At 55.3% G+C, this 24,877-nt stretch overlaps 5 protein-coding genes across 5 annotated transcripts; 4 read left to right on the top strand and 1 right to left on the bottom strand.

The window, feature by feature from the left end:
- Positions 1-7,666: 7,666 nt before the first annotated feature.
- Positions 7,667-12,526, top strand: eif2C (eukaryotic translation initiation factor 2B alpha; the record flags this gene model as incomplete). The annotated part of the gene is made up of 7 exons (XM_002949465.1): positions 7,667-7,965; positions 8,619-8,775; positions 9,185-9,395; positions 10,156-10,279; positions 11,161-11,323; positions 11,857-11,935; positions 12,354-12,526. 7 exons carry the CDS (start codon positions 7,667-7,669, stop codon positions 12,524-12,526), a joined length of 1,206 nt encoding a protein of 401 aa, XP_002949511.1.
- Positions 12,527-12,721: 195 nt separating this feature from the next.
- Positions 12,722-16,203, top strand: VOLCADRAFT_42791 (uncharacterized protein; the record flags this gene model as incomplete). Its single annotated transcript, XM_002949464.1, has 8 exons — positions 12,722-12,832; positions 13,134-13,504; positions 13,997-14,089; positions 14,322-14,455; positions 14,641-14,726; positions 15,082-15,160; positions 15,484-15,702; positions 16,103-16,203. Coding segments are annotated over 8 exons (1,194 nt in total), but the record flags the coding sequence as incomplete, so codon positions are not given.
- Positions 16,204-17,150: 947 nt separating this feature from the next.
- On the bottom strand, positions 17,151-17,546 carry VOLCADRAFT_101861 (uncharacterized protein; the record flags this gene model as incomplete). Its single annotated transcript, XM_002949347.1, has 1 exon — positions 17,151-17,546. The coding sequence occupies one exon, from the start codon at positions 17,544-17,546 to the stop codon at positions 17,151-17,153; it is 396 nt and encodes a 131-aa protein (XP_002949393.1).
- On the top strand, positions 17,547-18,915 carry VOLCADRAFT_104307 (uncharacterized protein; the record flags this gene model as incomplete). Its single annotated transcript, XM_002949463.1, has 2 exons — positions 17,547-18,201; positions 18,830-18,915. Exons 1-2 carry the CDS (start codon positions 17,832-17,834, stop codon positions 18,913-18,915), a joined length of 456 nt encoding a protein of 151 aa, XP_002949509.1. The 5' UTR covers positions 17,547-17,831.
- A 325-nt stretch (positions 18,916-19,240) lies between these two features.
- VOLCADRAFT_89814 (uncharacterized protein) lies at positions 19,241-24,542 on the top strand (the record flags this gene model as incomplete). The annotated part of the gene is made up of 10 exons (XM_002949462.1): positions 19,241-19,288; positions 19,741-20,081; positions 20,838-20,922; positions 21,181-21,379; positions 21,571-21,636; positions 22,116-22,170; positions 22,708-22,772; positions 23,043-23,077; positions 24,135-24,174; positions 24,412-24,542. 10 exons carry the CDS (start codon positions 19,241-19,243, stop codon positions 24,540-24,542), a joined length of 1,065 nt encoding a protein of 354 aa, XP_002949508.1.
- Positions 24,543-24,877: the final 335 nt, after the last annotated feature.

The raw sequence follows: 24,877 nt of genomic DNA, 5'->3' as shown, positions 1-24,877 counted from the left end.
GCCGTGTCGAGGAGGTGTGGATTGTCAGGGCTGGTTGTAAGGCATAAGGGACTAAAAGCCATGAGTATTTATTTTAAATGGTTGCGCACATGCAGACTACAGGATTTTCATCACAGTGTCGATTCAGCAATTCACTTTCAAAATCCTTTTTGGGATTTTGCGTTCACTCAACGCAACTCGTTGTATGCGTCCACTCAAATGGGGGCCAGCATATGTTGCACAAATCTTGCAAAGCTTATTGTGAATTTGAAGTTTATTATTGTGGTCGAGATCAAGTTGCTGTCAATAGCAACAAACCGGAAAAAAAGTGACGATCTGTTAGACACCACGCCTTCAGCCCGGCTGCCCGCGATTGTGACCCTCTTCCCCCCCAAACACTGCACGAAGCGCCAAAGCAAAGGAGAACATGTATCAACATACATTTCCTTCTTCTTGGGGCATCTCTCCTCGTTGTTCGGCTTTTTCGGAAATCTGCGTTTGGAAACCGGCAAGGGGAAGAGGCGCATATGAAAACCCATTCTCCTGTACTAGGATTCCAGGTTGTGATTTAGGAATAGTGCTGCAATATCTCACCTGTTTCACTCATAGAAGTAAATTAGGCCGTCTTGTAAGGTTCATATGACTGCGTTTAACCCGAAATGGCAACCTTTGGATGCGTGAAACAACCTTTTATCACAGCTGTCGGTAAATTCATGTTACAATTGATATACATTACCTTCATTCCAGATTGAAATTACCAGCCTGCTAAAGTGGCAGTTTTCGAGTCCTGGGAGGTTGCGGCTGACTCGGTTTAAGCTTTGAACTATTCATATGTATGTGTGACAAATTCATAGTTACAGGGCGTGTCGGAGCCTGCGGCGCCGGCATATAGTGACAGATGGTGCAAGTAAACGAAAAGTGTGTCATAGCGTAAGCCGTACATTACGTGATAATTGTCAGCTCTACTATCGAAATTGGGAAGTGCATATGACAGTAACCCGACGTCATAGTGCGTTTTCCGGCATAGTGTGTATCTTGATCCCGCCGCAAATCCAGCCCTAAGGACAAATCGCCTGTACCTACCCATCCTGCTAGCCCTACACTCCCTACACATCCTGGTTGCTCGTCAATTTTGCATGAGCGATGCTATAATAACGACAGGTACCTCTATGGTTTGCAGGGATGCTATTATGCAAGATTCATATACGTTTATGAAGCATGCCATGTAATGTCAGACCGTGGTGGTGTCAGCCATGGGGAATCCCCCTGTTGTCCCACTTCACATCCCGAACCCAGTTGTCCAAAGCTCAAAACCTGCTGGTGTCTCAGTACCCGAGGCACAGGATCAGGCATGATCCAGGAAGTCCGATAGGTTATAGCTTGTGTAAGTATGTCACGCAAAGCGCAATATATTTACGCAACCAGCAGGCAACCTGTGTCCCTTAAATCCCCATCAAAGACCCATAATCCTACGCTACCTGAGGAAAACAGCCTAAGTAAATTTCCCAGAGGCATGTATGACTATATTGTCTCTCATCAAGAGGTTGATTTGCTTGAGACGATTTGCTGCTGAAAGCGTTTCCATACTTGTGTCTTCTTCTCGTCATGTTTTAGTATACGAGTTTTCCTCGAGGCGCAATTCTCTGCTTAACAGAAAGCAGGGCTTAAACAGTTCGCGGTGTTTAAATGTGGTGCACGGAAAGCGAAGGGATCCAGCAATGGTCAGCATTTGCAAATGGCAACAGCTACTAGCACGTGTATGCCGCGGGTCACACGAGGTCACACATCATGATGCGCTACCGGAGGAAGGGTAGTATGGGAGACACGTGGCAGCATGATTAGTCTCGTGGAAAGCCGGTGGAGCGGCGCCGGCGACATTGGAAAATGTCTTTCATGGACGACTGAAAGAACAATAATCTTGCAAAAGCGTTACATGAAGGAGTTTTGCGACCGGAGATTTCCGATTGCGTCAGATAACGATTTGGACGACATTGCGATGGGCCACCAACGCCAGACGGGAGCACGTCCTTAGTCCTTCGCTGGGAGATTAGTCTTCATATGAATTTCATATACAGACAGGCTTACGCCAGACCACAACCGCTGACACGAACTTTTATTTCTGGCGGGCTTCTCATGCTCGGGCAATGGCGTTGGAAGCGCCGAGATGTGCGGCGGTCAGCAGATTTGCCCTATGCAAACGGAATTCCAGAGTATTACAAGCTCAGCCTTGCTGCGCGTGCTATCCGTGCTTGCGTGGCTGCCACGGCTTCAACATCTGCCGTCATTGTCACCTGTTCACTTCTTTCGCCAGTGCTTCTATTGATCCCCTGGGCATATACTATTTCTGAACTAGTGTTTGCGGCAATTTCCTGGCGCCGATGGTGTCGTTTCAGCAGTATGAGACACGACGCGGAACGCGCGTCGCCCGCTGTTGCAGCAGATACCGCAGCAGCTGCATCCGACCGCTTTGACGCAGTTGCCACTGATTTAGCACGGGGTGGCTCTACACAGGTCGAATGCTTTCTACGCCTCTGGTTCCACGGCAGACCGCTTGCCGACATCGGTCGCGGCAATTTGAAGGACCTATTGGCATATGCATTCTTCTTTGCTAAAGACAGGCAAGATGTTACATATTTCAGGATTGCATATCTGCATATGATGTCCTCGCTTTATTTTTGCCAAGCTGTCGCCCTGGGACGCGCAAGGTTCACCTTGCAAGTCGACGAATTTCTCTCGTTTACCTGCCCTCCCGGAGTTCAAACCGCCATGAAACGTAATGGTGTCGCAGTTATCGTGTATTTCCCTGCCATACTGAATCGGCTCATAACCCGTCCATCGTCCTCTCGCGCACAGCTCCGTCGTCGCCGCACAAGGCAACGAAGCGCTACTCGATGAAATGGTCGACCGTATGGAGCAGCTTCTCCACCCCGAAATCCAACAACCCAGCACCAGCGGCAGCGCAACGACAGCACCCTCAGCGACGGCCAACCAGGCCATCCCGGCCTCCACAACCGCCGCAAGTTGGTCAGGAGGCACAAACCCGGCACAGGGTCAGGCGCTCCAGGGAACACAACTCACAGGGATTCGACAACCCCAGGACTCTCTGCCGAGCTCGTTGGCTGTACAGGACATCACTTCCAATGAACACGTCCAACACGCCTTATTACCCCAGCCCGAAAGCCCAGCCCTAGCCGCACTTGAAATGGCCGAGGCATCTCTGCCTGAGGACCTCACCTCACATGTCACTACAGCAGACTGCATCCGTGACTCGATTGCGTCGGGTACAGTAGCAGCAACAACGCCTGTAGCATCAAATGTAGCGGCGGCGGTGGCGGCGGCGGAGCCATCATCGCGCCGTGGGCTGTCGCCTGGCACAACCCCCGGCCTTCGCTTCATGGCTCACATGATCGAGCCAATAGCGCACTTTTACCGCCCGCTTGCGTTCTACGTGGCAATGGAGGCCATGTCCTGGATCAACCACTGCATGCTGGTAGCCGTAGGGTTCAAGAGGATGGCGCTGCCGCCCTCGCGGCCGCCGCAGCCGCAGCCGCAGGCGATGGGTGCTGGAGGCGCGCGTCAGGAGCACGACAAGGAAGGCGTTCATCCTGGCGATCATTACTATTACATCGCGAACATGCCGAGCGCGAACAGCGGCACGGGTGGCGGGGAAGGGGGAGCTCCGGTGCCCATTGTCTTTTTGCACGGTGTCGGCATGGGGCTTATGCCGTACCTCCGGCTTCTCGTGGCGCTAGCGGCAACAGGTACGATGATTGTTGGACGGGGTAAATGTCGATCATCACGACATCAGAAAAGTACAGATCGGCGGATATCCGATATCCCGTTAGGATACACAGCCTTAATGAAGAACGTCTCGAGAGCCTCGTTGGAACAATGTACGGACGGCAGGAACTGAGGGGTTTTTGCAGTTGTTGCTGGAGCCTTTGTTTGATTAGTTGTGATGATGAAGCACGTGCTTTGCATGTGCATGCTCCGCTCGGCATGCTCCGCTCGGAATCTTTCGCCTTGAACGGATTCAATTTGTGTTTTAGCCGCGCGACCACAGACATATGCAAAGGCGATGTGGGTCAGAAGCGCAGTAGCTCGGAGCTTTCTTGCGTGAGCTACAGCTACTGCTCGTACAACAGAATTTCCCGCTTATTTCGCTGTACTGGACTATTTTCTTCTGCTGGTTCGTCAGTCGTGTGCCATTCTTACCGGCTCCCACCCGCGGCATTCATGGCTTTTATTTTCAACCGACATCCTCCAGCTCCTCCTGGAATCAATGTGTGCAAATGTGGTGAAAAAGTTCAGGGCACGTGTAGACGTGTAGATGTGTAGATGTGTAGGTACTGGTACGCTCTATCAACTGCATACTGGCAACAGCTAAGTGCCCCGGTAACGCAAAACGGACACGCAGGCGCGCCCATCCTGGCCTTTGAGCTAAAACACATTTCACAGCGCTGGACAGGGGGTCATCCCCCCAGCATGCAACAGCTGGCTAGGGATGTGGTTTCGGCGCTGCGACGGCACGGCTGCAGCCAGGCTGCCGTGCTGGCGCACTCGTTCGGTACGGCGGTAGCGTCCGTGCTGATGCAGACCCACCCCGGCATTGTACGGCACGTCACCATGCTGGATCCAATTTGCTTCAACATGTATATTCCGAGTCTGCTGCGAAATTTTATCTATCGCCGCCTGGGTGCGGCGGCCGCCTCGGCGGCGTCGGCGACACGCGCCGCCGCCACCGCTACTACCGCCATGACGGCCAAGGGATCTACGACCACGCCAGCGGCGGCGCTGGCGAAGGTGGCTTGTGAGCCTTCCAAAAACGAACCTGCCGGTGGCGGCAGTGCCGCGCCGGCAGGCGTTGCTGGCGGCGGCGGCGGCTTGCTTGGGGGCGCTGTGGGATTGCTGCGAACTGCCGCTGGCCTTGCCCTGGACTTGCTGATGCTTGGGCCGGCAAGAGAGCTGCACTGCACATCGCTCCTCTGTAGACGCGTGGTGTGGAGTGAGATCAATCTCTGGGCACATATGGTTCCGGAGCACTGTACGGTAGTACTGTCAGGTAAGATCATTTTGCGTGTTGTTTATGGTTGTGCTTTCTTTTTATTTCGCCTTTGTCGTCGTCCTCGTTTTTGTGTCGCAATATTCTGTGGTTGCCTCGTGTGCGTGCTTGGTGCTCTTGCAATTTGCATGGTGCTGTTTATTTGCGATCAGATTCGGAGAGTAACGCAACGCGAGGTGAAACATACACATGTTTGCTGCTACATGGGAAGTGCGGAGAGTTGCTTCACCACGAGACGTTTAGGGGTTTATCGGATTACTAACTCTTTTTATAAAGTCTTGAGGTTGAGGGTTGGTAATAGAGGTTTAAGACTTGATTTCGGTAACGACGACAAGATTTAAACCGATACCTGGCTTCCCGCTCTTCGGCCCGCACACAGGCCGCGACGACCTGATGTGCCCTCGATATCTAGAGAACTGGCTCCGAGACCACACACCCGCGACCGTTGTCGTACACCCAGAGCTCATGCACGCACAGATTTGCGTGGCTTGGACGCGTCAAGACCAAGTACTTGACCGCATGCTGCGCGCTGTGTACGGCAAGGGCGGCAGCGGCGGTGGTATCGCCCCGACGGACTCGGCATGCACGTTGTACGGCAGCGGCGACAGCGCTGACGCGGCCGTCGGCGCGGCGGCGGCGCTGGCGGAGGCTTCTGGATCTGGCATGAAGGCTGTGGTTTCGGAGGGCAGCGGTCCGGAGGACCTTGACAGCGACTCTGAGCTGCTGTCGCTAAGCCGGTGGTGTGACGGTGCCGCCTCCGCCACCGCCGCCAACGGGGACAAGGGATTCCGCAGGCGTGGCGCGTCCCTGGACAGCCCAAGAGGCTGTTGGGGTGGCGGCGGTGGTGGCGCATTTTGGCGGCAGCAGCTCGGCAGCAGGCGGCGGCTGTCCGCTTGGGAAAACGGCGTCGAAGAGGAGGCCAATGACCTGGCGGCGGGGGTGGCAAATGCGCCGTTGCGGCGGTTGTCGGTTGTACGGCATGATAGTGCGGGGTCGTACATTCGGTTGCCGTCGAGTGGGACGCTGCAGAACGGTGGGGTGGAGGGCGAGGAGGATGGGTCGATCTGACGTCGACACTGTGGGCTCCCGGCGGCGGCGGCGGCGGCTGTTGTGACAGCCGGCACCCAAGCTGACCACAGCCTTGATGATTTGTTTGTTTTGCAATACGACGAAAAGCTCACTAGGCTTGGTACACGACTATATGACGTGGCTTGTAGTACAGTACGGCACACTACGGATGCCTTTTGCCTCACCTTCCCACCTTACCTGATGTCTCGTGCTACTAGTAACAGCCCAGGTACACTTGCGTGTGCGTGTGCTTTCCACGCCTTGTATCATGTCTTGTTTTTTACATTTTGGTTCACGTCTTGATTAACGAAAACGAATCCCAGGGGCCAATCCTCGTGAAGTGGGTTTTCTAGGTCGTTCATTCAGACCTGGTTGGACGGTTTATAAGAACAGGAATATATGATGTAATTTTGGGCGTCACCGCCACCCTGGCATAGCGCTGAGGGTTCGCCGGGAGGAGGGAATAGTTGCGGGGGTGGGGTGGGGGGGAGAGCGGTTGCGGTGTTGATGGGCACTATGTAAATGGCCTGTAGTGAATGCACATACATACAGGTGGACGCCTGTGATATAACTGCAACAGGGAGAGTCGTTGCGAGTGGACGTTTGCAATCATGCAGTTGGTGGTTGGCAGTTCTTGTTTCGAAGGACGATGAGAGTCCCGCAAGCCGTGAGGATGGTGGGAGGGCGGACAGCCCCGCAGTGCTGATGTGGTGGCAGTGATGGTGTATTTTAGGAGCATGGGGTTTGCGTGAGGGAGAGATGAGCGAGGGAGATCTTGAGATGTCTTGAACGTCATGGGAGAGGGGGGTTCCATAGATATGTTGATAGAAAGATGGAGCATGGAGGTGGGGATATTGAGCGCGTTGGAGCTTGCGTGTGTCTGTATGTGTGTATGAGAGGGAGCGGGCGAGGAAGAGAATGGTTCGTTTTTGCCTGAGCCTATCGACGGAAGCTTTGGAGGATGAGCAGTTGAGGACTAGGTTATGTATCGGACCCGCTTTCTGGTCATGCTTGTGACGGGTGGCATAACAGGCATGATCATGAACGGCATTCAATTGTCGCCAACTGTAATGTTTGTCCCATTGCGAAGGGGGGAATCTAGCATATTGCGTGTTACACGTTGGTTGCCATAGAGTGGGAGTCAGTTCGTAAACAACAACCGTTCGGATCCGCCGGACTAACCGAAGCCAATTAGTTTGCAAACGCAGCACTCTACCTGGTTATACTGTAGTTATTACGACTAAGAGATTTTATTGCAAAGGAAATCTTGTGATTGAAACGAAAGTGAGGAATCGGGGACCATACATGCTATCGGGTGCGACCCAACTCCTTGCCGCTCACGCACCCTTCACCCCCAACACATCAACATAACGGAACTTTTGCCATCACCAAATTTACAAGGATATTTTAATATTTTACTTCTCCAAACCTAAAGTGAGGCATAGCAGGTTGCGAACATGCAGCAACCAAACTTGAAACTGTACGGCTGTACGATGAAGCCAAACGTTGAATGCTGCTGATTAAGGTCCTGGAATTTCTGATTGTCCATGTGTCACGATGGCGCCCGAAGGAAGTCCATCATCGCTCCAAGCGATTAGGTACACACGCGGCAGCTTGCAGCTGTTGGATCAGAGGCTGCTGCCTTTCCAAACGGCGTATCTAGATGTCCCAGATGTGAAAGCAGCATGGACGCAAATTCGCGATATGGTCGTGCGTGGAGCGCCTGCGATTGGTTGTACCGGTGCACTTGCGATGGCGGTGGAGCTTCAAACTCATAAAGGCGCTGGAACAGAGTTTAGCTCGGTGAAGGAGGCAACGGATTATATTAATTCTACTTTGGATTATCTTGTTACCAGGTGTGGGACCCATTTCACCTTCCCCAAATCGTCCAGGGCAATTATGGCATGCCAAAGCGACAGGGAAAGGGGTTTCGTCGGGTGCCTAACCTATATATTACGCGTGATTTCACAACCTCAAAATCGTGGCCCCATGGGCCTTCAGATGCCATGCGTTCACCCTTGCCCCTCTGCCACTCTGGCCCCGTGGCCTGGCCCCGCCGCCTCCAAGCTTTTGCCACCTAAAACTTTTTCCTGCAATAAAATCTTGCATCTGCGCTAATTCATAGAAAGATTGTGTAAGAAAACAAAGATTTATGTTGTCCATGCGTGGTTGCCTTGGGGCAGCCCAGCCCAAAAAATGTATTGCCGTACGAGCGGCCATCTACACCATGCGCACACGTGGCCTGCACCCAAATCGCCCTGCCCCACATCCTCCAAAGCAGGCTTCACAATCCGCCATTCCCCAAGCACCCAATCCTCTGGGCACTTTGTGTCGAACTACTATCCACAAAGACTTCATAGTTATTAAACAGACTCGTTCAAAGACAGATCCTATTTTGGCCTAGTTACGTAAAAAGTATTCAAGCGCAAACTGCGTTGCTCATACGTAACCTTTTTCCTTTTTAGGTTCTAAATGCAAAAGGATGTGCATATGTCCCCGACCACCCCAGCCGCCCCACGGCAGTGAACCTGGCGGATGCCGCCAACAAGCTCAAGGCCGCAGCTGCACTTGCCGCCGCAGCTGATGCTGCCACCCCCTCCTCGGTCTGCTCTGCCGTCATGGACGCAGCGGAGGCATACTTCGTAGAGGATATTGCATCCAACAAGGTTAGCTGGTTCGGTGGTGGGAGGGTGGTTTTGATGTTGGAGGAGGGAGGTGGAGTAAAAACAAAAGGGGATGGAAAAGAGCATGAGGGGGGAAAGGGGAAGGGAAAATGAAAGGAGAGTGGCGCATTTGCTTTTTGGAGTGTATTATTCCATTTTTTGGGTTATCCTCCCATCTTCCTGGATGGCCCCAACCTTGACGCCCTCACGACAATGCAACCATTAGCGCCCTCCACCACGCCGCACGCACACGTATGCGGACGCACAGCCACGTACGGTCCACAGCTTTCCTTTTTTCCATTCCAAACCCATCGCTCCCGCAGCTGTTTCTGTTCCCCCAACAATGCCATGCCCAAACTTCACTTAATCCGACTTGATTAAGGGATCACCCTGATATCCCCGCTTTCTTCAGGCAATGGGTGCTACAGGCGCTGCTGCGTTGCTGGCGGCCGCTCATGCTCGGGGTCGGGGGGTTGGGGGGAAGCTGCGCGTGCTGACGCACTGCAATACCGGCAGCTTGGCGACGGCAGGGTACGGCACCGCGTTGGGAGTCATTCGGGCATTACATGAGCAGGGCACCCTGGAGCATGCGTTTTGTACGGAAACGCGGCCGTACAATCAGGGTGAGTATTTGGGTCTTGGTCGGGGGTTGGTGGTCAGGGGTTGTAGTGGGGAATTTTGTGGTGAGGATGGTGGTGATGGTGGGGGGGTGGGGGAATGGTGGGTTGGGGGTGGTGCTCGGTGGAGGTAACGGTGGTGGGGCGATGTGGGTCTTTATCCAATAAATCAGAGGCGTGATCAAGGGATTTACACGTCCCTGTGCGAGTGGGGGTCTGAGGGTCAGGGATTTAGGATTTCTTTTACAGACCGACATCCCTCCAGGCGGTCGGGATGTCGCCGGGGGCGAGAGGGAGGCTCTCTTCACTCTGCTTTACCGTCCATATCCCACCGTGGATGGTTGTGCATTTGTGTGCACACGCGCGCGCGCGCGTGCGTGTGTGTGTGTGTGTGTGTGTGTGTGTGTGTGTCTCTGGGTGGTGGTGGTGCGGTGGGCATGTAGTAGGTAAAGGGGATAAGTACGTCGCCGGGATTCCTCAACGATCCCGATGATGAAATCCAAACACCTGGTTCAGCTCGACAACATGCACCAGCATTACGACCTGCACTTGCCGCGCACGCACGTGCGAGATTCATGTCACATAGGAAATGCTGTTTCCATTGATACATGCTCACTCGCAAAATCGTAAACTGCCACAAACTGCTTTTTTTGGAGGCTGGGCGGCATTTTATCCAATGCTGCTTCTATTGGTGGTGGTGGCTGCGATTGGTGGTGAATGGTGGTGGTGACCTCCGGGGGTTGGGTCCGGGTGTGTTCTGCTGCAGGTGCTCGTCTCACCGCCTTTGAGTTGGCTCACGACCAGCTGCCCGCCACGCTCATCTGCGACTCCGCGGCTGCTGCGCTGATGGCATCAGGGCAGGTGGATGCGGTCGTGGTGGGGGCAGACCGGTGAGTGACCGGACCGTGGGCCGCCTGTTTGTGTGCGCATGCGTGCTTTCATCTGCGCTTGTGTATGCAGTTGTGTTTGCGCGCGGGTGTGTATATGTGTGAACGTTACAAGAATCTGACCGCGCCTGACACAGGCCAGGGGCTGCTGCCCAGCCCCAACGGAAAGACTGCCTAAACTCTCTCCCGCGGACGGGAGGTGTGTGTATGTATGTGTGTGATTTAGGATGTCAGCTGGGAGTTCATATTGGGGACGGCTGATTCCCTCGGAAGGAGGAGGGAGAGGGGGGAGGTGTGACTAAGCATAGACGATCTACGCTAAGGAAAACCCTAAGACGAATGCTCCAAAATGCGAAGACCAGACTACCTTGGTCACGAGTTTCCTCGCCCTTCTTGTCTCGTCTAGGTGCGTGGGTCTGTTTGTATGCATGTATGCATGTATGTATGTATGTATGTATGTATGTATGTATGTATGTATGTATGTATTATGTATGTGTGTATGTATGTATGTGTGCATGCATTTAAGTATGATGTTGTTACAGGGTGGTATAGCTTCACCAGCGGCCCCCTTTCCCGAGGCAGTTCCCTGCTCTTCCCTGCGAGAGGGGTACCGTAATCCATTCACCCCATCCGACTTCAGAATGGGTTCAGCAACTCACCACCAGCATCCAACCAAATCTAGCGGATCAACGGCGCCACAACTTGGTTCCTGGTCAGCTCGCAAATCGATGTAATCACGTCCTACACCGTCCACAAGATGGGGGCCCACCTCCCAATTCACACAACCCGAGGGGTCGGCAGGCGGATTTGAACCCGGAACCTCCGAGAGCAGAAGTGATATGAGTATGCATGTATGTATGTGTGTGCGTATGTGTGGCGCACAGTGTTGTTGCCAACGGCGACACGGCCAACAAGATCGGCACCAAGTCGCTGTCCATCTCCGCCGCCCACTTCAACATCCCCTTCTTCATCGCCGCCCCCACCACCACCCTCGACCCCCACCTGCCCTCCGGGGACCACATCGTCATTGAACAGCGCACCCACGAGGTGAGGTAGGGGGCCCCCCAGGGGGCCGTGTGTGTATGTCTGTACGTATGTCTGTGTTTTTACGGACTGAAAAGTCGTCCAGGATTGGAGTGGGACCCCATGATGATGGGACGGAACACGCACACATACATACGTACATACACACACACGCACTGGCAGCAACCTTACGCATTGCCGAAAAGTGTAAGCATTCCAGTCAAGTCCAGCAGCGAAATATTGGTTAGGTTTTGGTAATCTATAGGTTTTGGAGTTGATGAGAAGAAGGATGTGTATGTGTGCCCATCTTACCATCTTCTCGGCCCTGCACCCTCCACCGGCAGAGATGGTTCCTTAGGGTTTCGCATTGTTCGAATCTCCCGCCTCGCCCCCTGACGTCTGCAGTTGATCCACTTTTCTGTTGCATGCTTGGTTGCACCTCCCCACCCCTCCCTCTTTTTTTCCTTTTCGTCAATCGTCTGTGCTTTGTCCTGCCCCTCCCCTCCCTGCCCCCCTTCCCCCCCCCGTTGCATATACTCCCCCCTCCCCCCCGGTAGGAGGTGACCCACTTCAGGGGCATCCGGGTGGCGGCTGAGGGAGTCAATGTGTGGAACCCCTCGTTCGACGTGGCGCCGTGTGAGTACGACAGCGCCCGCAGGGAGGAAGTAGGGTTTAGGGTGTCGATGTTGGTTGCAGGTGGTGTTGAGAGGGGGGCCCAACGGAAGGGAAGACTGGGTGGTATCGGGGGTTCGAGGCAACAGGTGATATTGTCGTGTTTTGCATTTCCTTTTCTTCCCAACGCCTCCCTCTAATCCCTTGTTGTGCCGGGCTGCTTTACAAACCCCCCACCACCCACTCACCCACACATGCATACGTATCTGCATGCACACATACACACATACACCCTCACCCGGCCCCCCTCCACCCACCCCCTTTCCCCCCTCCACCCACCCCCAGCTTCAGCTCCAGAAGTTTCGAAATTTGGACGCCTGCAGCCCGGTCCTTTTTCCTTTTTCAAGTGTGGCCATGATTACTTCCCTTCCCTTCCCTTCAGGCGGCCTCATTGAGGGTATCATTACGGAGCGGGGCATGATACCCAAGACCAAGGATGGGGTGTTTCAGGTGAGTAGCAGGGAGAGGGGAAAGGGGGGAGGCAGGGAGGACGGTCTGCTGAATAGCCTCTGGGATGAAAATACGGAGAGGGAATACGGCACACGAGTAGGCTAGCTGCCGTACGTTTCAGCTGAATCAGAGCACCCATCCCAACCCTCCACCTCGTCCCAGGTCCGTGCCTTCATGACCCAGCTCGGCCTCTGGCAGCCGCCGCAGAGCGACAACCAGACGACCGCTGCGACGGATTCGGAGGCTGCCGCCACCGCCACCGCCACCACCACCACCACCAGCGCCACAACTACAGCCCCCGGATTCCGTGCCCTGGACTGCGAGTCGGTGAAGCATTACGTGGCCGCCCGACCTGCATTGCAGCAGAGGGTGGGACCTGCGGACAGTGTGGAGAGCTGGCGCGTCAAGGAGGTGCGGATATGGGGGGGAGGTTGGGGGTTGGGGTGGAGAGGGGGGTTGGATGAGGAGGAGGGAGGAGTGGGAGCCGTGTGCAAGGGGTTCTCAGCACGGGCTGCTGACGTACATACATACTTACATACATGTTTACATACTTAATTACACATGCGCGTTCCGATCAAGACGGTGCCAGGTGCCAGCCAAACACATGTGTTCAGCATGCATGTCGCGGCTTAGATCCTTAAAGCACAACACCGTAAGCACGAGCGCAAGCACCCGCAAACACATCGTACATGCACATAACACTCACCCGCAGGTGGGCGACGGCAACATCAACTTTGTGTTCATCCTGGAGGGCCCCGCCGGCTCCCTCTGCGTCAAGCAAGCCCTGCCGTACGTTCGTTGCGTGGGGGAGTCCTGGCCGCTAACCCAAGACCGCGTGCGGATCGAAGCAGCGGCGCTGGCAGAGGAGGCGGCCTGGGTGCCCGCGCACGTGCCTGCCGTACACCTGTACGATAAGGACATGGCGTTGATCGCGATGCGCTACTTGGCGCCGCCCTTTATCATTCTGCGTCGGGGATTAATGGGTGGAGCGGTGTATCCTGGTTTGGCGGGGCATCTGGCGACGTTTTTGGCGGGAACGTTGTTTCACACGTCGCTCATTAAACTGGACAGCAGCACGTTCAGGTACGGGAGATGTGAAGGACTGTGGTTTTTTTCCTTGTAAGGTTTAGAGGAGTAGGGGAGGGAAAGGAAGGTTCGGAGACGCTATGAGGGGCAAAGGAGGGGGTAGGAATGGGGGTTGGGGATGGGGATTTTAGGGGTTGGCCAGAGTGGCGGGAGGTGAAACGTGTATAGGAAGGGGTCATTTACTTGGCTTGGCTTGCCGCTTGATTTGCGTGCAGCTTGGCCTATTACCCACGTGCATGCATCCTTTCCGCTCTGCTGCTCTTTTGCCTGCTTTTAGCTTTCTCCTTCCGTTCCCGGGTCTGTCGTCCTCCTTCCCGCTATTGTGCATGAGCACCTGAAACGCAAGTGCTACTTCAGTGTGCTATCTTCGCCAGGTCCTGCCCCTCTGGCTCACCCAGGTCCTGCACGAGACTTGTAATTGAAAAAGAATATTTTCTTTTTCAATCGAACGAAACACGCATACTGATGTCAGTAACTCGCCGCCTGCAGGCGTAAGGTGGCTGAGTTTGAGAATGATGAGATGTGCCGCTTGACGGAGCAGGTCATATTCACGGAGCCGTATTACAAAGCGAAGAACAACAGGTGGGTCCGGGGAGAGCGGAAAAGGGGGTGTGAGACCTGTGTGGATATGGTCGCTGCTGTTGGGCGCACGCAGAAGACACACAAGCGATTGGTGGTGGTAGTGGTGGAGGTGGTGATGATGCCGCTGTTGCTGCTACTCGTTGCGCGACATGTTTTTTTTACCACAGATGTCATTGCTACTGGGCCATTGCTGCCGCTACTAATGCTACTGATGTTGCTACTGATTTTGCAGGTGGACCAGCCCTCAGCTCGATGCTGATGTGGCTGAGCTGCAGTCTGACGTGGCGGCTCGCGTGGCGGCCTGCGAGCTCAAGGGGCTGTTTTGCAGCCGACCACAAGCTCTACTTCACGGAGACTTGCACACCGGTTTGTGGGGATGAAGGGTGGGAGTGACGGGGGTGGGATTTGGATCGTTTGCTGCGGGCCCAGCTAGCGTCCTCTTCATCTTGTTTATAGGAAAAGGCTTCTGATGCGGTTCCTTCGGTGTTGCACCCCATGCCCCACACCTCCGCACGCCCCGCCCGGTCCCTCCCCCTTCCCCACGTTCCCAGGCTCCATCATGGTCACTGACTCCGAAACCAGTGTCATCGACCCGGAGTTTGCATTCTATGGACCCATGGCCTTTGACGTCGGCAAGGTACGGCACTTGCACGGCTGCTACTGGGGTGGCGGTAACTGAGTGACGAGGGTTATTTGTAGCGAGCAAGAAGATGGACGGGTCGTGTTATATTCTGCTGGATATTGCATTTGGGTTTGAGTCTTGAGTACGGCTAGAGTGCTGGGTGCAGTGGGACTTTCTGCGGGCTGCGGGTCGGAACCGATTTAGCGGTGGGTGTTGTTTTAGTAACCGTAGACCCACTTTGCTCTTCCCTCCCCCCTCTTTCACGCCCCCTGTTCGTCTGATTTGGGCTCCAGCAGTTTGCGGCTTTGGATGTCGCTCGGCAAGTGATCCCTTATTTCTTGCATTATCATACAATTACCTCCTCCCCCAGATTCTGGCGAACCTGCTTCTGGCGTACTTTGCATCGGATGGCCAGGAGAAGGACCCCGGGGAGAGGGAGGCGCAGCGGGGTGAGCCGTGGTTGGTTGTGTGTTGGGATGGCGGTATCAGATGGGCCAACACGCAAAACAAAGAAGGATGTGCTCACTTTCTCTTCCCCTTTCTCTCACACACACACTCTCCGTTCTACGGGTAAGTTGCGTAACGGCTTTGGACTCCAGTTGGTGAACTGGGCGTCTGCAAATCCACGTCTAACCGTTTGCTTTGTTGTCGTGGAAAGCTTTGACGAACGTGTCATCCTTAGGTGGTCAAGTATCCAGTCTCATTATCCAGCCTCATCTGTCAAGCTTATTGCTCTTTGCGACTGCTATTGTCTTCCCTTCTGATCGTCCAGGTTGGTTGTTGTCCTGCATGGTGGATACCTGGACGGGTTTCTCCACCGCCTTCACTCAGATGTGGTCGCTTCACGGCGCCCGTGGGGACTTGTACCCGGGTGTGCTGACGGAGGCGCCAGGTGGGGATGGTGTCGGCAGCAGCGGTGCGGAGGAGGTGTTGGCGGCCTGCCAGGAGGGCTTTATGCGGCAGCTTTTCCACGAGACGGTGAAGTTCATGGGTAAGTGGAGGGGCAGGGAACAGATTGCGGTTTGGGTTCGGGGTGGCAGGAGAGGTGTAGGGGAGAAGTGTTGGTAGTGTGCATGTAGGGGAGGCATAGCTTGAGGCGTGTGATGGGTGCAGGAAGAGTGACGCGGGCGGAGTGACGAGTGATGTGGAGAGAGGAGGGGTGTTTTCCATCCAGGTGTTTTCCACTGAGGGAGACACATGTGTTGTCCGTAGCCTGTTCTTATTTTCTTATCTTCACCAACACGCATCGCATTGCATTCCTAGGGTTGTTCCCTTCTAAACCCCCGCAACCGTACCCTCCTCGAATTGCGTTCGCTTGACTCGCCCGTGCTCTCCGAAATTAACCCAGCCAACCGAAACATGAAATGCCTTGGTCAATGGACACTTTGCAGGTGCGTTCCTGATCCGGCGGCTGGTGGGTATCGCCCACGTGGCGGATATGGACTCCATTGCGGACCCCGACGTGCGGGCGGCGTGTGAGCGGCGTGCGTTGCGATTCGGACGCAGGTGTGGCAGCGTGGGCAGCTACTGGAAGGAAACGTGACTTTGTTACATGACGAGGGGATGCATAAGGCATCAGGGCGTTTAGGGCGTAAGAGGATCGGGGGAAAGGAGTGAAGGGTGTGGTGATAGTCGGGGCTGAATGGCGTTTTAAAGCAATTTGTCGCTTCGCCAGGTCTCCTGCTGCCAGTCCGCGCCGCGACATGTGCCTAACTGACCCGTGGGTCGGTCTGTTCTTGCAGGTTGCTTGTAGATGGAGCCAAGGCGGAGCTGTCCACCATCCATGGCCTGACTGAGGCGGCCGCGACGTTGCGGACGGCGGCTATCTGAGTCTTCCTCTTGCCTTGGCTCTTACGCTGCTGCTTGGCTCCGTTTCACTTGTTCACCGTAGACGGCTGGAGGAGGGTTGGTGGGGGGGGAGCGGAGCGGGAGGTCTTCTGGTTTGGCACGGCCTGGAAGGCTGAGAGCCGCACCGGAGTTGACAGTCCCTCTCATCAATGCGTTTCTGTATACAGAAAATCAGACAAGTATACAATCGGAATTGCTGCCTGGGATGCACGGAGAAAAAGTGTGGAATAGGGGGAGGAGATGGGAAAAGTGTGGGAGGGGGAGTAGGGAGACTGAATTCGGCAGTGTAGCTGTGTACAGTGTGCAGCTGATGTTTTGTTCAAGGCTTAATTTTAACCGACAAGGGTGACGGAGTGAACACGATATGTGTGCTGTTTCTTCAAAGCTATGAGTGACTGTAAATCGCTTGCGCGCTCTCACCAACGCTGTCTATTCCCTTTACTGGTGAGTCGACGAGCTCCCGTTGCTTCTATTCTCTTGGACATGGAGAGGAGCTTGATGAAGCTGGGTTGCAGTTTGGGCAAGGTTGTTTCCTTGGAAGGAGGTTAGAAAGCCATCGACTTTTGAGCTTAGCACAACTCTCCCCATACGTTACACAGCAGCAGAGCCGTCCTCAGCCTTGCCCTTAGTCTTCTTGGGCAGTAAAACAGCATGGATGTTGGGCAGAACACCGCCAGCGGCGATGGTCACATCACCCAGCAACTTGCCCAGCTCCTCATCATTCCGGATAGCAAGTTGGATGTGGCGGGGAACGATGCGGTTCTTCTTGTTGTCGCGTGCGGCATTGCCAGCGAGCTCCAGCACCTCGGCAGTCAGGTACTCCAGCACAGCAGCGAGGTACACGGGTGCTCCCGCACCGATTCGCTCAGCGTACTTGCCCTTCTTGAGGTAGCGGGCTATGCGGCCTACAGGGAACTGGAGTCCTGCCTTGGCGCTTCGGCTGACAGCCTTCTTCCCAGCAGTCTTGCCCTTGCCACGGCCGGCCATTTAACTGTGCGTTATCAACGCCGGATAAAATCAAAAGAATTGAACGTGTGCTTTGGAAGGACGTCACAGCTTATTTATCTTTGGTTCATTCGTACCGAGGCAACGGACAACCGATAAATTCAAACTCTTTATTCCTATATGGAATATAGACTAAGGAATAGCTCCTTGATAAACCATTTAATCGTGTAGGAGATGTAGGAGAATCAAGGAGAGGGTAGCATCAGAAAGGAGGAGAAGGTAGCATCAAAAGAGGCCGCCAAGGCGCCCGCTGCAGGTAGAGACAAGATGGCCAAGAAGAAGGTGAAGGTGTCAAAAAGCGAGACCTACAAGCAGTACATTTACAAGGGGCTCAAGCAGGCGCATACAGACACGGGCAATAGCTTGAAGGCAATGTCAAGGAAGGTCGCCACTGAGCCTTCTAAGCTCAGCCGCTACAATAAGAAAGCCCACTGTCACGTCTCGCGAGGTCCAGAGGGCGGTGCGGCGGGTCCAGCTGTGCGAGCTGCCCAAACACGTGTGAGAGGGAAACCCAAAGCTGTAACCTCAGGTTCACCTAGGCGTGTGACTAAGTCCGCCATGATGCGGTCGAGTGCAAACCGGAGTATTAGATATCCTAACTTGTATTGCGCCGGTGTTTTTCAACACCACCGCATCGGTGAGGTAGTACGGAAATGCTGTAACCTGGGTGCGCCGCTGGTTTGTGCATGTCAGCCTTGTCAGGTACTACACTCAAAAAAAAGAAGATCGCAGCAACCTTTGACGAGATTGTATTGACCATTTCTTTCGAGGCCAGGTTGCTGCTCACCTCACAATGTCAGGTATTGCATTATGGGGTGTTGCCTGAGGTGTCTGCCCTATCCGGATTTCGCCCGTTGGATGAGTGTCTGTGGGGACCAGGGGAGGGGGACACCTTTTCAAAAGCCCCTCACCCTTGTCCACACTCCAAAAGCCATCCACCAAACACCAACGAACCCGTCCTTAACCCGCCCGACATTTGCCGTTTCGCCCGCAATAAAGGTGTCAAGAGTATCAGCGACTCATCCACATAACGACCTGCACGGTGCACAAGAGCTTCCTAAGGAACGTCATTCATGACTCGGTCAGCTACACGGCCATCGCTTGCCACGAAACCGTCACAGCCATGGATGTTGTGTCCACGCTCAAGCACCAGAAAGGCCGCACCCTGTACGGGTTCGCTGGTTAAAAGGCTTAAGACGGTTGCGAGCCCATTTGCTCTCCACCTGCTGTTCAACCATACCCGGTGTTTCGCAATACCACCATAGACGTTCTATACAAGTTCCGTGATTTCCAAAACATGCTGTATTTGTATCTTCTCGATCTTCGAACTAGCTGGGACCTAAAGACTTGAAGTCATAAACATGAGCAAAACAGGGACCAGATTTATGCCCTTTCCAACCGCCGTGCCACGCTAGTGTGTTCCCAGGGATTGGTTATTTCAAGCGTCGTGCGCCGTACCTGCGGCAACTTAACCTTCCTAGATCGCACCTCCTGGCGCTTGCTTTCTTGGATTTTCCCATGGGGGAAAAACGTCCGAACTGCCCGAGCCATTTCCCATCCTCCACGCACATTCGCACTTTACTCCTCTTCGTTCGAATCTATCGCTCTTTCCCCTTCCTTCTTACGTTGCGAGAGGAGCTGTAGAAATTGGAAGCAGATTGTCGTGGACCCACACCATGCCCCGACTGTCCGACTACGTCGCCAAGCAACAGCTGCAGCAGCAGGTGGTGTGGATTTTCCACTTTTATGGAAATAACTATGATTTACCATCCTTCGATTTTCCGCAGCAAGTCTACCGTCTCCCTGTCTATATGTTTGTCCGCCAGCCGTTCTGTCCATAATCTTGTGTTCCTCTGCACTGCTCGGCTTTGGATGTGCACATGTGTCTGAGTCTTCTCAATTACATGCGAGCGGGTGAGCATAACCCCCGGGGGGTACAACCTGCGGGTCTGCGGCTCGATACCAGCCACGAGAACGCTCAAGTGCTTTCCGCAGCTTGCCTAACGACGCATGGTCAAAAACACTACGCAACAAGCAAAGGATAACACGACAAGGAATCGACAAGATATAAGAATGACTTAGTCACGTGAGATTACATGCGCATGCGTCATTTACAGCGGCAATTGTCTTCCGTTTAATTTAGCCCTTGTGCGGTTCCTGTGCCTGGAACATGCAGGCAGCCCCAGTGCACCGTCATAGCTCAAGCAAGGAAACTGGCCTGGATGCCGCAGCCGCGGCCCCAAAAGTTGCTCCCACCATTGCTGCGACACCGTCTCCAAAACCCGTCGCTGCTGCTGCTGCAACAGCTGCATCTGCGCCAGCAGCCCCTGCTGCAGCTCCGTCTTCAGGCGCCGGGCCCTCAGCATCCGCAGCCGCTGCACCGTGGCAGCCGCTGTACGAGCGTTACGTGGAGCAGTACAGACGCAGGCATGTTGCCGTGGACGACTGGTGCTCCCTAGTTAATACCGGGGGTGGGGATGTGATGGGTTGGGAAGCGTGCGCGTACATGCACCCGAGGTGCGTGGAAGGGAAGGGGGGTTTTCGATGGGGCATTAAGTGAGAATCCGGGGAGGGATAACCCCTTAGTTAGCTGTCAAGCTTTCAGGCGGTTGAGAGTGGCGTGCGCAACTGACTGTAGCGAAGGGTGAAGGGTTCATCTTGCAAGGTACTCTGTGTGTGTGTGTGTGTGTGTGTTACATGGTCGTGGGTTGCGTTCCCCGTACCTGCAAACCGCCCTGATACGAGCCGAGGGCTCAAGGGCTGCCAGATCGCCTATAAGCACCATCCTACCTCGCACTTCAAACAAAGCAAGTGATAAAGGATACTAACGACCAAAGGGAACGATAGAGTTGCGGTGGGACCATATACTTTCCAGCATCCTTGCCAGGCCTTGCAAGGTACTGAACGCGCGAGTAGTGTGGACGGGGAGTTGAAGAGGGAATGGCCAAGGGATGTAGGAGGGCTGGCGGCGGTTGGGTCTTGATGCTCTTTCCAGTCGTGCTGCCAGCTTACTGCTGTTGCTGTTGCTGCTGCTGTGCATTGTTCCGCGTCGGTCCGCAATACGCCAATTACACATGTCACCGACATCCGACATCATGACCCATTATGACCCTATGGAACAACCGGCCACCAAACCTCCCCCCGAGCCCAAGACCTACCTAAATCTCGTGGATGACCCTAACTAAGAACTGAACCCGTCTTCAGAATCCACACTCCCAACCCAGCTCCCAGAATTGCCCTCTTACGGCCACCCCCATCCCCCCCTCCACCAAGGGTCCGTGACCGGGGTCCCCGAACCTACCGCCACCCCGACGGCTCCCTGCGGCCCGACCCGCCGGTGGCCGACATGTACTCTCAGGTGCCGTACAATCCGCCGTACATGTAGAAGGCATCAGTGTGTACTACTCGCGTGGGCATGAGTCATGAGCAGGCGGCAACTCAGTGTACGGCGGTATCCTGACGTGTAATGAATGATGGCATCCATCCTCCATTGTCATCATCTTCTTGTCGGGGCCCGGGGCAGCTTTGCTCTTAGTAGACTTGATCGGACTGATGCCCTGTCTCCGGCGGTTGTGGGAGTTATGGGATTTCGACGGCTCTTTTCCTTTTCCTGCAGGCCAACCGCGCGCACTGGGCAGAGCTTGTGGGCTACTGCCGTACACACGGAGGCGACCGGGATTATGATACGCAGGGTAGGAGCTGCAGGGGTTGCCGTTGCGAACATCCCCTCCACCTCCTCTCTGAGTTCTCCCTCCCGGGGTGGGTTCTCCCTTTTTTTGGTCACGGCGTGTGGGCTCAAGGTGAAAAGCTCGCAAGTGAGTGTGCGGCGTCTTGCGAACCCGGCGTGGTAAGGATGTAACGCATGCACGTGCGGAACACAGACTGTTCTACGTAATGCGATACTTTTGCGGTTGGTTGGTTTATGGTCGGCAATGTGGAGCGCGGCCCTCCTCCTCCCCCTCCCTGTCCACCTCCATGCGCGATGACCTGGCATCTTTCCCTCCAGGCTTTTCCCTCAGGTACGGCATTGGCGTACCGCCGGAAGCACATCAGAAGCTGCTTGAGGCGCTGGGTGAGCTCACCTTCCCTGCCTGATGCCTGATCTGCCCGGTTCCCTCCCTCTCTCCGTCCCCCTAACCTAACCCCCCCAATCCTAACCTTAGCACCACACGCGAAGAAAGGCCAGAACAGCAGCTAGGACCGCAGATATGAACGAACACCGCTGGACACAGCAAAGAAGACACAGGGTCCTCCCATCCTTCGCAAACCGTGGGCAGGTCAGCTGCCCATGTGTGGCGTACGACGGCATGTATACAGTGTACGGCAGCCCACGAAGCATCTCCTCTGTACGTTAGCTGCAGAGGCATGCAGTCTATCTATTTGGCCTGCGGATAGACTGTCGCACAAAGTACCTCGCGGCCTACGTGGCCTTGGCCCTAAAAGCCCTGGCTGCCGTGGCCCTAGTCCTGACGTGTACATGTGGCAGATGGTCTGCCCTGTCGAGCCCTGCCTACATGCTGCTGCTTCACACCGCACGGCACCGCACCGCAGACCTCCTGGAGGAGTTGACGCCGCCGCCCGCAGAGCTGCTGCAAAACGAGAGGCGGTAAGTCCCGGTTTGACCGCATGCGGGGACAGATAGAGGCCTCAGAGACAGTGAGAAACAATTCCCCCCCCACGAATCTCCCTCCCCCAAAACTTGAAAGGCGCTTCGTTGATATAATTGTGTGTGTAACGAGTCGCCGTGGGTTTGTTTCTGCATACACGCTACAGCTGCTGCGCGGTGTGCTGATGCCGCGTCTTGAGCTCTGTGATGCTCGAGCTGTGTAGTGTTAAGGTCCAAGTCCGGGTTGGGGACCCCAGCAGATTGGAGCAGTACGGCGTTCTGTCCCCCTGTCGGACGACCGACTGGAGGGCCGTTGCCGGGGGCACGCATTTCTTCGTTCGTACCCAGAACAGAGGAAGGGGAATACGTTTTTCCTAACATACACTCCCTACCCAGCTCCCATATTTGCCCTCTTACGGCCAACCCCCTCCCCCCTCCACCAAGGGTTCTGTTCCACCGAAGTGCGTATACGAAACACACACATATATATACACACGCGACACACACCCTTCCCGGGTCATCGCTCCTTTACGACAGAGGCGACCCGCTGGCCGACCCGGAGCACCCCTTTAACCGCGAGTGGCAGCAGCTGGCCGAGCAAGGTGCGCCGTACCTCGAACCGTACGCAGGCGGTACGGGAAATACGTCATTCATCCATCCATCCAGCATGTTTCGTGCCACACCGAAACGAGGAAAACGGAATGGGAAACAAAGTGCACGCTTCTGTTGAGCGAAAAGACCAATAGACAGTGACGGCAAACTGCCACTGCCTCCAAACGTCCCTTACCCAACCCCCCTCCAACCTCCCCATCTTGACCATCTTCATACCCGCAACTGCGTCCACCTCGCATGTCTCCAACACGACGACACAGTGTTCGCCGCAGCATCGGCCAGGGGCCAGATGAAGGTGTACCAGACCGCTCGTTAAGAACCCGCCGATGAGGAACGCTACGAGTGGCTGCGGCGGCAGCGGCGGCGACGGTTGTTGACCGTGCTACGGCTACTACTGTTCCTGCTACAACTAGCCTACTTGGATGTGGGTCCGGGTGCGGGTCTGGATGTGGGTGCGGGTCCGGGTGCGGGTCTGGATGTGGGTGCGGGTCCGGGTGCGGGTCTGGATGTGGGTGCGGGTCCGGGTGCGGGTCTGGATGTGGGTGCGGGTCCGGGTGCGGGTCTGGATGTGGGTGCGGGTCCGGGTGCGGGTCTGGATGTGGGTGCGGGTCCGGGTGCGGGTCTGGATGTGGGTGCGGGTCCGGGTGCGGGTCTGGATGTGGGTGCGGGTCCGGGTGCGGGTCTGGATGTGGGTGCGGGTCCGGGTGCGGGTCTGGATGTGGGTGCGGGTCCGGGGGCGGGTCTGGATGTGGGTGCGGGTCCGGGTGCGGGTCTGGATGTGGGTGCGGGTCCGGGTGCGGGTCTGGATGTGGGTGCGGGTCCGGGAGCGGGTCTGGATGTGGGTGCGGGTCCGGGTGCGGGTCTGGATGTGGGTGCGGGTCCGGGTGCGGGTCTGGATGTGGGTGCGGGTCCGGGTGCGGGTCTGGATGTGGGTGCGGGTCCGGGTGCGGGTCTGGATGTGGGTGCGGGTCCGGGTGCGGGTCTGGATGTGGGTGCGGGTCCGGGTGCGGGTCTGGATGTGGGTGCGGGTCCGGGTGCGGGTCTGGATGTGGGTGCGGGTCCGGGTGCGGGTCTGGACGTGGGTGCGGGTCCGGGTGTAAGGCCTGCAAGAGAAGAAACGTATGGGAGAGGGTGGGAATGAGTGCGTGAGTACGGGCCCGTGGTGGCGAATACTGCGATGAAAGGAGACGAAGTCGAGGAATGGGAGGAGGAGGAGGAGGAAGAAGAAGAAGAGAACGAGGAGGAATAGGAGGAGGAGGCGGGGTACTATCGTTATCTCAAGGGCCAGGGCACGCACACCTTACAGTGATATGTCCTCCTTTCCTAACACCCGCACGGTGGCACTACTGCAGCCTCACTTGGGAGGGGTTGGTTGGCAGGAGATGTGTGAAGGTGGGGGGATGAAATGATGATGTGGCGTCCCGAACGGGAAAGATATGGAGCAGCAGCAATAACGGTACCAACGTTAGCAACGGCATCAGGTCGGTCAGGTAGCCGGGTGTGGTGAGGCTGTTCCTTTCGCTGACTCAGCTGCTCTGGCGCCAAGTTGAGGCTGGATGTTAATATGTTGGCTGTTGCTATTACGTTTTAGTATACTGACTTAAGGCCGGTTGGTTGGCTGTCTCCCAGGTGCAATCAAAAAGGGCATCTTTGGGCGTCTCTTCGGGTTCAAGAAGAAGAAGAAGACCAAAGGGCTCCCTCCCAATATTGATAAAACCCAAAGTTGGGACACACCAAAGTTGCATGGAGCTATACCCTAAAACAGAGGACTTTCCAAGAAGGAACCCCCTGAGGAATTCTTCCCCTCCGCCCTGCTCCGCCCAACCGGGGGCTCGGCCTTTGCAAGGCAAGAAAATACACCCATTGAAGCCTTTCACGTTTGTTGCTCGGAGGAATAGAAGTAAACGCAGGACGCGGCCAGGCGGGCGTCACATCTATCACGGTCATGTGACCGTTGCATTGAAACACATTGCATTGTCATCATAAGGCCCTAGGCTTGTGCCGTATGTACGGCAATATGGCAATCCAGTGCACGTCAGATCAAAGGAGGCCGCCAACAATATGCCGCGGAAGCAGTAAGAATACGACCCGAAAT

Source organism: Volvox carteri, assembly GCF_000143455.1.
Source record: "Volvox carteri f. nagariensis unplaced genomic scaffold VOLCAscaffold_14, whole genome shotgun sequence".
NCBI lineage: Eukaryota > Viridiplantae > Chlorophyta > Chlorophyceae > Chlamydomonadales > Volvocaceae > Volvox > Volvox carteri.
The sequence above is the reverse complement of the archived record's forward strand: the minus strand, read 5'-3'. Positions and strand labels throughout refer to the sequence as shown.